Consider the following 15,917-nt stretch of genomic DNA (forward strand, 5'->3'; position numbering starts at 1 on the left):
GAAAGTTGAACAATATTCAAAATGACATAGATTGACAACAAATAACGGAAAAACATGGAATCCTCTTAGCTGTTAATCTTTCCAATAGACAAACCCCTAGCATTCTGTAAATAAAATTATAAATACTAAAGAAATGAAGAGAATTTCACAATGGGGAAAGGATCATTTCTTATCATAATAAATATTTTGGTACAAATTTTAAAAAAAGTAGAAAAGTTTAGTACCTTTGGGTACTTTTTTCTAATAAAACCATACCTGCTTCAGAACTTGTTTGATTATAGCTGCTAACAATGCTGTTTGGTATCACTGGAGTGGAGGACGTTGAAATTCTTGACTGAGGTGGATTGGGATGTAAGGAATTTCCTAAAGCCATGCCCGACTGACTGAGCATCCCACAGTTCCCGCTAGCCTGAATCTGATTTATTAAACCTGCAAGATGGTGGTTGGGGACTGGACTGTTACTGTGAACAAAGTTAGTGTTTGCATTGTGGCAGTGCACGGCTTCCCCTCTTAAAGGTATGTTCTGTGTCAGTGAATTCTGAAGAACACTGGAGTTCATATTGGGATCTGTAAAATGCAGCTGGTTAGCAGAGCAAGGCAAAGCAGTATTTGAGGCCCCACAACCCGGGGTACTATTGCTACTCAAGTGAGAGCTTTGACAACTCATAGACTGTAGTAACTGAGACATTGAACTGATGGGAAACGAACCCTGACCCTGCTTCCTTAGCAAGTCAGGTCCAGGTTTAGGAACTGCAGAACTATCCATTTGAGACTGTCTGAGCAAACTCAACACTGTGGTAGGTGGCTGTTTTCTTTTCCGCAATGAGTCTTTTTGCTGAGACATCAGCTTATCTCTTAGTGCTGCTCGACCACTTTGCCCTTCACCTGTTGGGAGAAGCATGTTGGCAGTAGGAGGGAACATGGTGTTTAAAGTGCTATGTCCTTCAGTGTTGCCACTGCCGGCAACAGCTCCAGAATTGCTACTGCTGCTACTGTTGTTACCAGCAAGTTTGTTTTGATTTGCTAGCTGTGCTTTGGCTGCTGCTGAGAGTAAACTACTTGCTGGAAAGGAGGCAGCATTGTGCTGGTTCAAGATCTGATTTAAAGGCATTCCCAGCAAACCAGGCTGACTCTTTACAGAACCACTTCCGGCAGATGCAGTAGGAAAAGCTGCACTGCTTGGGGTATTTAGTACATTACTTATTCCAGCAATTAATGGGTTAGGGATATCCTTGTACTGATGATGTCCATCGGACTTGGTAGAAGGGCTTGATGGCATTGATGGCCGTGGGGACCCTATTGTTGACCTTGGTGACCTGGGTGGAACCTTAATACCACTACAAGTGGCCTGGGGTCCTACAGGTGGCATCATGAAATTTCCATGATCTGATGATGTGGAAGATGAGCGTGATCTTTGGGGCGATGCCTCAATCCTTCCAATTCCAGTCCCCATCATGTGCACTGGGGATGTCACTGGAGAAGGGGACAGGGAGGTTGAAGCTGAATGTTGAACTCTTTGTACATGACTCCCATGATTCATGTGACCAGGTTTTACAGTTGGCAAAGGGAGATTACTTGGCAAAGGAACAACAGCAGGAGGCATGCTTACATTCATCATAGGTACCTGAGAGTGGACATTTGAATGGAAACTGGTTGGATTAATGATAACAGGGTTCTGATTCACTGGTTTACTAGGAATAGGGTCAAGAATGCCAAGTGGATCTTTCTCAGATGTTAATGGCTTTTTCTGAAGAGCACAAGAAGGTGGAGGAGGGGGAGGTGGGCCTTGGGGTGGTTTGTGGTGGAACATTGCTCGTGGTATTTCCATATTAGTTGAAAAATTACACATTGGTTTTTTCATTACTGGACTCTTTGTAGTCAAGGTTGGGGAAAGAGGTATATTAGTCCTTCCAGCCATTGCACAGGATGACTGTACGGGAGAACCATGTAGCATTACTGAAGGTGGAGAAAGAGGAGTCCTATTCAAGTGAATAGGACTAGAATTGGGAGCTCCATGAAAACCAGGATTATTTCTTGTGAAAACATCAGGACTTCCAAGTGGGTCAGTCCTTGGAGAGATTGAACCATCTCCATATATCTGGGAACCTGATGACGCTGGGCTGGGCAGGCCTCCATGACTGCCACGGAATGGAGATTTCTGTCCATGTTCACTGCTGCCCAATCTCTGTCGGGGGTAGACAGGGTGGAGTTCTTGTTGTTGGCTTCCAGGCAGTTCTTGTACATATAGCCTTCCCATGGCATTTGATGATCCGATCATTAACTTGAAAGGATTCTTACATTCAGGCATTACAGAATTTGTAATTCCTTCATGAGGCTTATTTCTTACTGATCTTGGAGTTGCTGCCCGAGAAGGTACTACTGGAGTTGCATCTGATGTGAAAGAGAAAAAAAGAATTCTGTTAACAGTCTCAATTTTTTTTTTGTGGTGGGAGGAAGGGAAGGAAAGGAGGAAATCAGGAAGGGAGAGGGAGGAAGGGCATCTGGAAATAGAAATCTGTAAATAAAAGCTGTGATTCTATGTAATTAAAAATAGTTCTATATATTAATACTATTTCAGACTTTTATTTACATTATTTTCCCTTTGTTGACCAAAGGTTTTCAGTAACTGCTCATTATGCTTATTTACTTTTTATCTGTTGAGAAAGCATGGGCATCTAAATCAATATATAATGACATCAGCCATTCTAATAATATTTAGAATATCCAAAATCAAGACTGGCAGCCCAGATGGAAATGGTGATATTACTATTTTGTTAGATTTAGGATTTTTAAGAATGCAGTTACAATAGAAAATTGTGATCTGTGTGGCATAACATTTTCTTGGGTGATTTGAATGAGTTGCCATTTTCATCACAAAATTTTCACCATTATAAAAATGTTTCTGTTATCTTACTGCAACCTTCTTAGAACAGCGACAGTAATATTTCCTTATCCCAACATTTTCACTATGAGAGTAAGAGTTAATTTCTTCTAATGGGATTCCACATCGTTTATAATGGGAGTAATAAGAAGAATAAATGCAGTGATATTGCAAACTAACCCATGCTTAGTTTCACATCATGTTTCTAACACTGTATTTTATTTGCCCTTAATTAGTCATTATTGTAAAAACAGCTACAGCCTTTTACCTCAACTTAGGTAAAAGACTGCAATTCTTTCATTAGACAATCGGGCATATTCGGGGTGGTATGGCCACAGACTTCAATTCTTTTATTAGGATAGATTTCTCATGTAAAATTTTGTTGAAGTGCTAAAATCTCCAGTACTGGGTTCCAATTGCATATTCTCTTTTTACATGAATGCATTTCTTCTTCTCTGGCTTTTTGGAATCCCTTCAGTTTTTCTGGAGCTCAGAATACAGGCACAAAAGCAAGCTGACTCATCATACAGAATTTTTCATTCTATCATATCAGAATTCTAGGTTTCAGTTTTTCAGTCCCTTATGATATCTACTATTTTATAAAGTCATGTCTTCTAAAAGGAAAATGGCAAATAAAATTTGTTTCACAAGCCAATTCCCATCAATTGGTAGTAGCTGCTTAGAAAGCTGTGTTGGAAAGAAAGCTGAGCTCTAGCTGGGCTCCATGAGAAAATGCCAATAAGTCTGTTACAGACCTAGGAGATGAGAATGGTACCATTCAAACTAAATATCTGCCATACCTACTTTGAGACTTCTATTAGCAAGTAGAGTTACATTCATTTGCAATCAGAGGTACACTTACTTACATGGATAATTACACATTTAAGATTAAATATATTTCTCCTATCTGCTAGAGAGTATACAGTTCAAATCATATCATAATAATTTCTGAGATAGTGGTTCTCAACCTGGGTTCCACATAAATCTATATAGGGCATGTTCTACTAAGATAATGCAGTGAACATATGTTTTTTGTTAAGAGAATGCAGTGAACGTATGTTTTTCTTGGGAAATGTGAACTTTCTGATTCTATCATGCTAGAGGTTCTTTGACAGAATGATTTCTGGATATAATATATGAAAAGTTGAGATCTAATGATATGTGAAAATTGCAGTAGATAAACTCAACTGAAGCTTACTTTCTTGTTAAAAAGAGATATTTAAAGTTTGTGATTAAAGGAGTAAAATGAAAAAAATAATATTTTGGGCACTGTGCTTGGCATATAATGAGAACATTAACATCATTAGCTTTATCCTATGACTGACCATGTTCTCTTTAGTGACAAAACAACCTACTTGCATTTTTTCTTGTGTATCAATGTATTTATATAATTATCTACAGTCAGAGGTTAAAAATACAGACACTGGAATTTTATATTCAATTAACAGAATTTAGATAACAACTGTGGTTCAAAAAAGTTTCTTCCAAACTTAGGGAAAAAATAGTTACCATTTTAAAAATAATTGAAACACAAAATAAACAAAAGTCAGGGTGATGTTTTGTTACAGAGTTGGCAACTAGAAATGCTAGGCACCCATCAAGTGCTTTCATGTATATTCAAGTAGACCTTCCAAAAGAATAAACAGAAACAGATGTGTATGTATTTAAATAATGGGAGGTAGAAAACTACTAAGTCAGTTTTCTGAATATTTAATTATTTAAATCTCAGCCTTATGATAACATAGTTTAAAATTAGGAAACTAAAATAAATGCTATGTCTGAAGCTAGTAAAAGTAACCAATCCTGTAAAGAGCATCATTTTAAAAGGGAATGGAGGTGTACCTATTATTACCTGTGCGAGTTAAATATTTACCTTTAATTTCAATAATTAAACTTGTATATATAGCTATGACAAAGAACCGAGACCTAGATTGTCCTAGGGTCTTTAGAAAGGCAACAAGCAGACTCTGTAGAAACTGGTAAAACTGTTTGACATAATGTGAAGTGACAGCAACCACAGGTAAGAGTATGTGCACGGTAATATGCAAAAATGAAAACATAGTTATACCTCTTCACATGAATTCTAAGTGTGAATCTTCACCTGTATGACATGGCAACTGTTCTTTGTATCCAAAGCAATCAATAATTTGGCCCCAATTTACCTACATATGTCTAATCTTCTATTCAAGTCAGTTACCACAACATCCCTTATTATTCTACACTCATTACGGAGAAGGCTTTTCCTATCCTCCTTATGTGTCTAAATCCTATCATTTCCCAAGGCTGGTGCAAATCTGAGTTTTGCCATAAAGCCTTCTCTGATCACTTACAGGTTACACTCATCATCCCTATTTTTCGGAGTTCTGTGGGAAAGTATCAATAATCCCTCATAAACAAATGCTTTGGTGTTCAGTCATATCATATTCTGAATTAATATTCAAACATTAGATTATAATATTTTGGAGAGCATTCATATTCCATCCCTTACAAAAAGAATTTCCTCAGTTCCAAAGTATAATTCCACAGAGTACACATTAAACATAAAGGGAAAATGGTACTTTAATAATGGAAAAATCAAATGGTCATAATTTTAACTAAGCAATCAAACTAAAGGTTATCAAAATGGGATAAACTGATGTTATGTGTCTACTGATAAGGAGATAACATCATCTATGCAGCATTCCTAGCAAAATATGTTTAGCCTGAATGTAAACATGAGAAAAATCCAAATTGAGGAACATCGTGCAAAGTTGGCCTAGACTCTTCAAAAATTTCAATGTCATGAAAAATTGAAAAAGACTTCGGAATTGATGTAAAGATATGTAACAACTAAATGCAGCGTACAATCTTCAATTGCACTGTGGATCTTTAAAATGACTGGCTTCTTTTTCTTTTTTTTTTAACCGAGACAGAGTTTTGCTCTATCACCCAGGTTGGAGCACAGTGGTATGATCATGGCTCACTGCAGCCTCCAACTTCTGGGTTCAGAAGATCTCCCATCTCAGCTTTCTGAGTAGCTAAGAAGAGTACAGGTGTGAGCCACCACCATTCCTGGCTAGTTGTTTTTTAAAAAAATTATTTTAGAAATAGGTCTTGCTGTGTTTCCTAGGCTGGTCTCAAACTCCTGGCCTCAAGCGATCCTCCCGCTTCAGCCTCCCCAATTGCTGAGATTACAGGCATGAGCCATTGCACCTGGCCAAGACTGAATTTCTGTGAAGCTTCATGAGAGACACTGTTAGGACAATTGGAGAAATCTGAATATAGATTGCATGTTAGATAATAATATAATATCAGCGTCAAATTTCCTGAATGTGGTCCTTAGATTGTGTTTATGTAGAAGTATGCCCTTGTACTCTGAAATATTTAGGGTTGAATTCTCACAATAATTGCAACTTCTGCAATAAAATGTTAATTGGTAAATTTAGATGAAGGATACTTCATAAACTATTCTTGCAACTTTTCTGCAGCTTTGAAATATTTAAAAAAGAAATCACCTGTGCGTGTGCATGTGTGGTGGTGGGGATATAAAAAGTTTCCAGCAAGGTGATTTCTATTTATTAGGTGTTCCACAAATAACTAAAAGAACAACACTGCTTTTGGGGACTTGATACCACACATTCCAATCCACCCCCAGGAAAAAGGCTACATTTATTTCCTAAAAACCAAGGGAACTTTTGTTAGCTCAGCTTTACACAATTGAAGAACATTTGTATGTACTAATTAGTGTTTATTCTGCCTGTTTAATTGAATGCTCTGGATAAGAAATTTGGGGAAATAACCTCATTATAATTTTTCAGAACTTGTTTGCTATTTGTAATAAAATTATAGAACATACAGAATTTTAAAGCACTGTGCATGCCTGAAAAGTAGAATGAGAAAATGCTTGGCAAATGATTTCTAGCAACTCCTTCTCTATGGAGAGGAGAGTTCCTGAACCTTTCACCATGTTACATACTTGTTCCTCCTCCGGGACTGGTGAGCACCAGAGAAGGATGTGGGGCTTCCATGCTTTTATGAAGTGTGGCCACTGCAATAATTTTTCTTTTATGTATGCATAGCTTTGTGACATCTTCATCTGCCTTAACATCTTCTGCAGTTCTCTGTTTCACAGCAGCTCCAGGATCAAAATTAAATACCTGGAAAAAGCACAGTCTTTGTTTAGAATATGTCTGTAAAAACATTTAATAAAAAGATCTTTTTGTTTAAAAAAAAGTTGTGCATAGATTAAGCTATAAATCTGAATAAAACTTTTCCAAGTTTTTAAGAAAGCCAACTTTATATAACTTCGTAAGTACTTTTGCTGAACTGAAGTTTTTAGTGGCAAAGTAAATAATGAATATTTTCCTAATTCTAGGACAGCCAAGATAAATATGTGAAAAGATATAATATCTGATAATGTGCTCAATTTTAGATACTTCCTGATGTTCTAACAGTGTAAAAACAGATGAAGTACACTTAAAAAAGACAAAACAAAAGCTATATTTCTACATGCTAACTTTTTCCTTGGCTTCATTTTATTACTATGTTAATATTTTCTTGTCACTGATTTTGAAAATCTTTTACTTGTTTTTTTAAAAACATTTATTTATTATGTAAATCTTTTTTTGGAATGTGGTGACACGCAAATGAAAAGAAAAAAATTGTCTAACCTTTACGTATAAAATTAGCATTATAACAGACATTCACAAAATAATGACCTATTTCTATAGCAAATAATATTTTACCATTTTACATTATTTTACTTTTTACCTTGCAAATGAGTAAAACACTTTCATATTTTGGCTATGAGGGTTCAGCTTCGTGATTCTGAGAATATTTGTGCCAGATTTATCAATACCAGTGCTAAAAATAACACTGCAGATTTGAGCAGATACAGTAATGAGAGAAAATATTACACTATTAAATGCTGAGCAATATTAGATATAGCTCTAATGAAAAGGTACAAAGGTGATTTTAATAAAATATTTAATATGAATATAGATTTGGCCCCTTTGAAAATGACTCTTAGGCATGAATTATTTTCCACAATCTTTAAGCATTCCAAAATGCATGCAAAATATGTCTAATTAGATAAAGAATTAAGATATATGATTGGAGAAGTAATAAAAAATAGAATGCCAAATGACAAAAACAAATATATAAAATACCTAAAAAAGAAAACACTGCTGTAGATCTATTGTGAAATGGTTACCTTGGGAAGAATAAGAGGACATTCCAAGCCACACTTGCATGTTCCATCAGTAAGCAGGTATGTTTTAACCTGCTCCAAGCAAGATAACAAAGACCCACTGGGACTGTAAAAATAGTTTAAAAAAACATCAGGAAATAATTTTGACTACACATATTATATGAAAAAAGGCATAATTTATAGTCTTACTGTCCTTTATAGGATATTTTCCTACTAGGGAAAAGCATTTTCTTTGTCAATATTATGTTAGCTACAAAATTATAGCCTTTAACACTATTGCTTTTTCTTTTGAACCAAAATATTTCTCAGAAAAATACAGATCTTCATAGAAAATTAAATAAAAGTATCTGAAAGCCAAGAATAGACTAAAGATGGTAAAAACGCTATCCTTAAGAAAGGACAGAAGCAAGCAAGAGGAACAAAGAATGAGAAAACTACATAAAAGTAATGACTCTCATTTTAAACTAGAATATCTGCTTTTAAAGCTCTTTGAGGAAAAACTGAAATTTAGAAACATATTGAGGTTTGAACCAGAAAGTTGGCAAGTCTACAAAAGTGGGAGTGAACATGTTCCCTGTTTATCTTGGAATCTAGAACCAAGGTGTCCCTATGTAAAAACAGGTTTCTTTTTTCTCCCCCTCACCAGTGTGTTTCTTTAAAGATACAACAGATTAGTTATATCTGAAGATACACTGAAGAGTCAAACTGTACAGAGAGGGAGAGAGAGGAATTAAGCAGAGCTGACAAAAGATAGGAAACTTTTGAGGAAATAGGGTTTTAGGCAGCAGAAAGGTGCCTTGCAGGCCTTTGGGCTAGTAATTGTGTAGGTGCTTCAATGTTACTACTTTTCAGACCACAGAAGTCAGTAAGATATGTGAATACAGATTAGGTACTAATTCAGATGACAAGACATGTTTCTGATTTTTATTTACCATGGGGGCTATTATATTTTATTTGAGATGGACAATCTTCATTTTAGGACTTTATATTAACATGTCTATGTTTTAACTGAAATACATATTATTCTTTGAAATTACATACTTTTCATTTGAGAATGTACTTTATTTATGACTATTTACCAAAACCTTCACTTAAGCCCTCTGATCAAGTTCATCGAGAAGCAATAATCTCTATTTCATATACAAAACATTACAATACTGGACACAGCTTGTTCTATCTCTACAAAAACACAAGTAGTAGTTTAAAAAAAATCCATAAGTGAACCATCTTTAAAATGCAATTCATACTTTGTTTATGGACAATTATACAAGTAATTTCAGCATGTAGAAAATCTAAACGAAAATCCTCAACTTTGTCAAATTTCTCATTTAGTTAGGCTATTTTTTTCAGGTGATATGCAGAGAAGAGTAATTCTCATTTTAGTGACGAGTTCAGCCACAGCAGGGAAAGGCAACTAGATGTTTTTGGAGGTCTGGTGATTTCAATAAAACCAAGCCAGGCTGAGTGCAGTGGCTCACACCTGTAACCCCAGCACTTTGGGAGGCCAAGGCAGGCTGATCACTTGAGGTCAGGAATTCGAGACCAGCCTGGCCAACATGGTGAAACCCCGTCTCTACTAAAAATACAAACATTAGCTGGGCATAGTAGCGTGCTTGTAATTCCAGCTACTAGGGAGGCTGAGGCATGAGAACTGCTTGAACTCAGGAGGCAGAAGTTGCAGTGAGCCAAGATGTGCCACTACACTCCAGCCTGGGCAACAGTGTAAGACTGTCTCAAAAGCAGCAAGAAAAAAGGCATAGTATCTTGTTGATTTTTCACGTGAAGCATTCATGAATTTGGTGAAAAGGAACTGCCTGACATTTTAACTTTAAAGAAAGTATATGGACTGAATCCTAGAGGAATTTAATTGTAAAAACCTGAAGACGAGAGTTCCTTACTTCTGTTAAAGTACTCCAGATGCTTGAAAAACATTTCCTCTCAGTAAGTCAGCTGGGTTCTTTCCTTCAGTTGCATCTCTTTAATTAATTTCTCAGAGTAATAATTAATGTAAAAAAGTAGTTACAAAACTTATATCATAGATAAAGCTTAGAAGATTGGAAGTAGGTGGAAAATGTAATGTGTAGCCTCGATGCCACCCTGAGGCAGGAGCAGCTGGAGACTGACCTAAGCATCATGAGCAAACCGTGCATTGAGAAGGGAGCTATAGAAAGAGCTATACATGTTCAAGTGGCAATTCAGTTACATACAAGCAAACTAAATCTATGCTGGTTAATTTAATTTGAGAGTGTTTTACCTAATCTAGGAAAGCTTGTTTCCAAAATAATTATCAGTATACAGATTTGAAGTTGAGAACCCATACTAACAAGGATATTGGACGGTAAAGTCTAGTCAGACTTGGAAAATCATTAACAAGATAACTGACAGTTTTTGAGACTTCAACTTGGTTTTTGACTCCAAGATTTAATTTGGTTTTTGCTCACAGAAATCAAAAAGCTCATTTATCTTTCATAGGAATAAAAAGGAAGTGAAAAAAAATTATCCAGATTTTAGTGTCTTTTATTCTAAGCTGAATATACATTTGCTTTTAACAAACTAGAACAACCATAAATATAAACATATACAGATAACTTGCTATATTCTATTTATGACAAAGTATTTCTGGTGGTTTGTTAACAGCACTGGCAATAGAAACTCTGAAAAAGTTATCTCATGTGTGCTTGTTCATCTTATCTACCATGTGATGAGCTTCATATGCTCTGCTTTCTTATCCCTTCACCTCAATTAATATGGATTATATCTTTAATATGATAGAAGTAAAATTTATGTGGCAAAATACTTTTAATTGGTAATTAGATTTGCCTCAAGAAACGCCTTACACAAAACAAGCAAACAAACTCAGGACAGAATCTGAACTGACTTTCTGAGTTATTATGACATAAAATAGTCTGTGTTTACATAACTGAAAATATCTCATTTCTATAAATACATTCTTGCTGGACTGGCAAATTCTGTTGAAGCTGGGATATAAATAGCCACACTAAAAGTAATAGCATCAATTTAATAATGCTGTGATACCTTTTTAAAAGTTTTAAGTCTGTTTCTAATAGTTTTCATCACATCACAAAGAAAGATTTATGGTGCCTGAACCTTTCATACACTTACAGAAAAACTACGAAGTAAGGAACTTAGATGTTAACTATTTAATAAATAAGACTAAAACTTCTTTTCAACAGTTCAGTCATTCCATTCAACTTGTTCTATAAGAGATATACAGCATTGAAACTGAAAAGAGTAGGCATCTTATTTGTATGATATTTACTTGTAAGATGCAGAGCTTTCTCCATGACTTTTTCACTTTCACTATTACATACAAGGAAATAGATTAAAGACTATGCAGAAAAAAAAACGTATTTTTAGTTACTATGAGGCATTAAGAAGTCTAATAATTGAAACTTTCTATGGATAAAAACTCAATTTTATCAAAAAAAGCCAGTTGAAGCACTCTGAAGGACAGAGTAATTCTATTAAGTGACATCAGGTCTATTTCCAGGATTTTACATTCTCCTGTGAATATCATAATGATGGTTGCATGTTTCTTTGAGAAATTTTCACATTTTTCTTTATTCTTCTAACAGAGATAAGCAGCATGACACCTTACATAAAGAAGTAATGCACAAAAATTATCTCTGGAAGTCTAAGGCAATAAAAATTCTCGTATATTTCTAGCACAAAGGTCACTGATTCACATTTATATGAGGTGCCATCAGTCACCATGTTTTGTTCTCTCCTTAATCTTGGGAGTGCAACTCTGCAGGTACCACAGGTAATAACAGGAACTTACCTGACATAAAGCACTCCATTTTGATCCACACGACGCTGCCAACCCACAGGAACTTGTATAGCTGGAAGACCTCCTTCCTTGTCCCCTCCGTCACACTCTTTGCCTCCATTCATTTTCTGTGTCTGCTAGGGACTCTCCAAAGATATCAGCAATAAGATGATATCCTTATATTACAGAGCATGATGGCCTTCAAAAGTAGGCCAGTGCAGCACAGTTTTTCCCAGACTGTACAAAACTCATTGGGAAGCTTCAGCTCAGTTTGGAACCAAGTCCTTGAAATCAGCCATTGTGAAAAAATCAGCTTCCCATTATAATCTACATTAAATAACCAATATTTAATTCCTAAGGATGGTCTACATGGGTAAAAATGAGTGCTTCCGACTAAGGAAAATCATAATTCACCAGTGCTGGTACCTGTCTGAAGTGGGGGTGGGGAGTGTAAAGTTTTTAGTTCAACATTTGTCTTGAACCTTGATGTTGTACTAAAACAATCTCTATTGTTTAGAAACTGGTCTCATCTTTACAGTGTGAGTCAGTTAATACTTCCAGGTACCCGCCTTTATAGGCCACATTCTTTAAACTTTCTCTTTATCTTCCAATCTGAATCCAAGGTGTTGCAGGTTGGTTCATCTGAGGTTTTCATGACTTCAAAATTCCAATAATGTAGCCTGAAACATATGTAAATATGTAAACTTGTATATTTAATGTTGAAAACTGAAAAGCTGTGCAATTTTAAAATAGAATGAACTACTAAGTGTACCCAATCACTTTGACGTCCTTTGCTATCAAAATCATATGTCAAATTCAAGTTGTTTCCTTCTTCCAACTTAGTCCGCTTACTCCTGTTAAACCAATTTACTTGCTCTTCAGCATATCCAACTTTCTAATTACTAGAGACAGACCCATAATTATGGCATTACATATACACATGTACTCAAACATACAAACGTACACATAAAGCCTCCTTCTAACTTGACATAAAAATATATCCATCACTTCTAATGACCTGTAAACTACAGAGTTGTGTGTTAATCCAATTATATTTTAATAAGTTCTTAATATTATGTAACCCTTTGATTCAGTTTTCTTTTCTAATCATACAGTTTTGGTCTAGAGAAGAAAATCTTTATTATTTTTTTAAATAAAAAGTTAGAAGGAAATACATACATTTCCAAATATAAGAGGCAGTTTCCCTCCAATATTACTGAATATGAGTGGAAGTTGCTTTATATTCAAGAGTTTACAAAATTTCTTATATTATGAAGTGCTTTTTAAAATTCACTTATTAATTCATGAGGTGCTATTTCAGGAAGACATTCGCTTGAAACAGCTGTAATCAATGACAGTATGGAATGCTGATAAAGGTCATCTTGATTGAGCTGTTAAATCAAAAAACATGGCAAGTAAATTTTTAGAAGATTTAGTACCTAATCTTGTGGAGAATGCAGTGTCACAGTTGTTAGTATTATTTGTTGTTGTAAAGAAGCCTTTAATAGCTAGTATATAGTTACATTGTGGGATCATGAAGCTACACTAAAGAGTGGTTGAAAAACAATTATCCTAGTGTTAAAATGGAACTTGTGGTTTGTGATAAATATTTCAGTGGCAGCTTTCTCCACAGATTCAAAAAATACTTTATTTCAAACAATTTAAATGGAGGTTAAGATGATATACTCTAAAAATTGTATTAAATAACTTAAGATTCATATGAAAGAATTAAAATCATTTTAAAACATGTAAATGAAAAAGCTAATGTATTATTTTAGACAACATGCATTTCAAATATGCATGTATAACTTAATCAAGTAACAAATCAAACAGTGTAAATAGACACATAACTACTGAACTACATTTCTAAAAGTTTGTGTATTTAAGTTGGCCCAAAACCCTTTTTTTGGATCTCTCATTAGGAAAGCAGGAGACTGTCTTGTAGTAAAGGCCATCATATATTTAGGTGTATGCCTTATTTGCAGTTAAGGGTGCTGTAATGAAGCATTTACTCACTTAACTGAAAACAAGGAACTGTGGGTATGGATGTGTGTCAAATACTGGCAGGCAATGGGGAAAGTAGCAAAAATTTACTGGGAAAAATTTGAGAGTATAAAGAAAAGTACCAAGTAGTAGCAGTTCCAATGAGGTCTCAAGCTGGTAAATTCCATCACTGTCCACTGTCCACTATACTATGCTTCTTACAGAAATGGCCCATCTGCAGGCATAACATCTTCCACTCACTATACCTTTGACCATGACTCCTGCTATTCATGTCTGTGTTTATTCACATTTCATTCGACAGTTAGTGAGTAGCTACATGCTACTAATGCTAGGTACTATGCTAGGTGCTGGGAGGACAAAGATGGTAAGTCCTGTGGTCTGAATGTCTGTGTAACCCCCAAAATCCGTAGGTTGAAATCCTAACCCTCAAGGTGATGGTATTAGGAGATAGAGCCTTTGGGAGGTGATTAGGTCACGGGGTCAGAGCCGTCATGAATGGCATTAGGCCATAAAGAGATCTCTGCCAACATGTGAGTTTACAGTGAAAAGATCATATGCGCCAGAAAGTAGTCCCTTATCAGACACTGCATCTGCCAGTGCCTTAATCTTGGATCTCCCAGCCTCTAGAATTATGATAAAAAAGTTTCTGTTGGCTGGGCAAGGTGGCTCATTCCTATAATCCTAGCACTTTGGGAGGCTGAGAAGGGCGGATTGTCTGGGGTTAGGAGTTTGAGACCAGTCTGGCCAACATGGTAAAATCCTGCCTTTACCAAAAATACAAAAAAATTAGCCAAGCATGGTGGCATGCACCTATAACCCCAGCTACTTGGGAGGCTGAGGCAGGGGAATTGCTTGGACCAGGGAGGTGGAGGTTGCAGTGAGCCAAGATTGCACCACTGTATTCCAGCCTGGGTGACAGAGCAAGACTTTGTTTCAAAAAAAAAAAATTTTTTTCTCTTGTTTATAAGCCATCCAGTTTATAGCAGCCTAAACTAAGACAGTAAAGTACTATTTATCAAAAGCCCCGTGTAATATTTAGCACTAATGAGCTGCTCAATGTGGAAAAACAGAAAGGAAAGAGAATGGGAGGGATGAGGAAGCTAGGATGGGGTCAATCCCTGTTCACAAGGTATTTGTGGCCTTGTAGAATTTCTAGTGCTTGTCAAAGTGGTATGAACTTTGTGCCATCCTGGACCCCATGTTTTGTCAAATAGCAGCAGACCCTGATGACCAAACTTTTTTTTTGCAGTCCCTTTTCATGCCTGTTTTATTACCTTGCTTTTCCAAAGAAATCTCTTCAGTGGTCTTAGATTGTTAGACTGGGCCCATTCCCATTTTCCCTACTTTGGAGCTTTCTGACATTTTGATACCTTTTTTTTTTTTTTTTTTTTTTTTTTTCTGTCTGCTCTTGCATGTGGCTCCAACTTCTCTGAGACTGGCTGGCTCACTCCATTAAGTAATTTGTGGATCTGCCAGACAATAACATTGTAGTGATTCCTGCCAAATGCTCCCTCACATTTCAGTAATCAAAAATACCAATATCTGATGGCTGGGTTTTGCTTAAACCAGCAGTTCTGTAATATGGTTTTGGGACAAACATCATTATTGCCAGTAACACCTGGGAACTTGTCAATAATGCAAATTTACAGGTCCAACCTCAGACTTAATGAATCAGAAACTCTTTGACAATTATTTTTTTGTAAACCCTCTAGGTGCTTGTTCTGGTGCCTTTTCGAAATTTGATGCCTGATCAAGACTGACACCCTAATCTGTCTGCCTCTCTTCCCAAGAAAAGGCTGGTTTTACTGTTTTACATCTTGCAGGAAGCCCTCTCATTTCTTTGGTCCGGGGTTTGGGGATGGGGTATGGGAGAATCATCCCTTTTTTGCTGCTACTTCAGCCTTCCAGAGGCAGCACAATTGTAAGGGTCTTAGGAACACCTCGTGGCAAAAATCCAATATAGTTATCATTTATCTGCTAAGTGGCATTTTTTTCCCCTCAACATTCATCTTGTGAATTTGGAATATACAGAGAAGTTTGAAGATGAAAATAAT

The 15,917-nt window shown here is 36.0% G+C and overlaps 1 protein-coding gene across 6 annotated transcripts in view; it reads right to left on the reverse strand.

Annotated features, from left to right (window-relative positions):
* The window catches only part of MBD5 (methyl-CpG binding domain protein 5), a 471,066-nt gene that overhangs the window by 46,413 nt on the left and 408,736 nt on the right, over positions 1-15,917 (reverse strand). For all 6 annotated transcript variants that reach the window (XM_021668892.2, XM_064382791.1, XM_012457096.2 and 3 more), the window contains 4 exons: positions 11,872-12,539; positions 8,073-8,175; positions 6,837-7,017; positions 256-2,391 (listed from right to left, as the gene is read on the reverse strand). In XM_021668892.2, coding sequence (XP_021524567.2) covers positions 256-2,391; positions 6,837-7,017; positions 8,073-8,175; positions 11,872-11,984 — 2,533 coding nt within the window. In that variant the 5' untranslated portion in view covers positions 11,985-12,539. The remainder of the gene's footprint in view (positions 1-255; positions 2,392-6,836; positions 7,018-8,072; positions 8,176-11,871; positions 12,540-15,917) is intronic.

The sequence above is a fragment of the Aotus nancymaae genome, unplaced genomic scaffold (assembly GCF_030222135.1).
Source record: "Aotus nancymaae isolate 86718 unplaced genomic scaffold, 86718_ANA_hifiasm-v0.15.2.pri h1tg000029l, whole genome shotgun sequence".
NCBI classification, from domain to species: Eukaryota; Metazoa; Chordata; class Mammalia; order Primates; family Aotidae; genus Aotus; species Aotus nancymaae.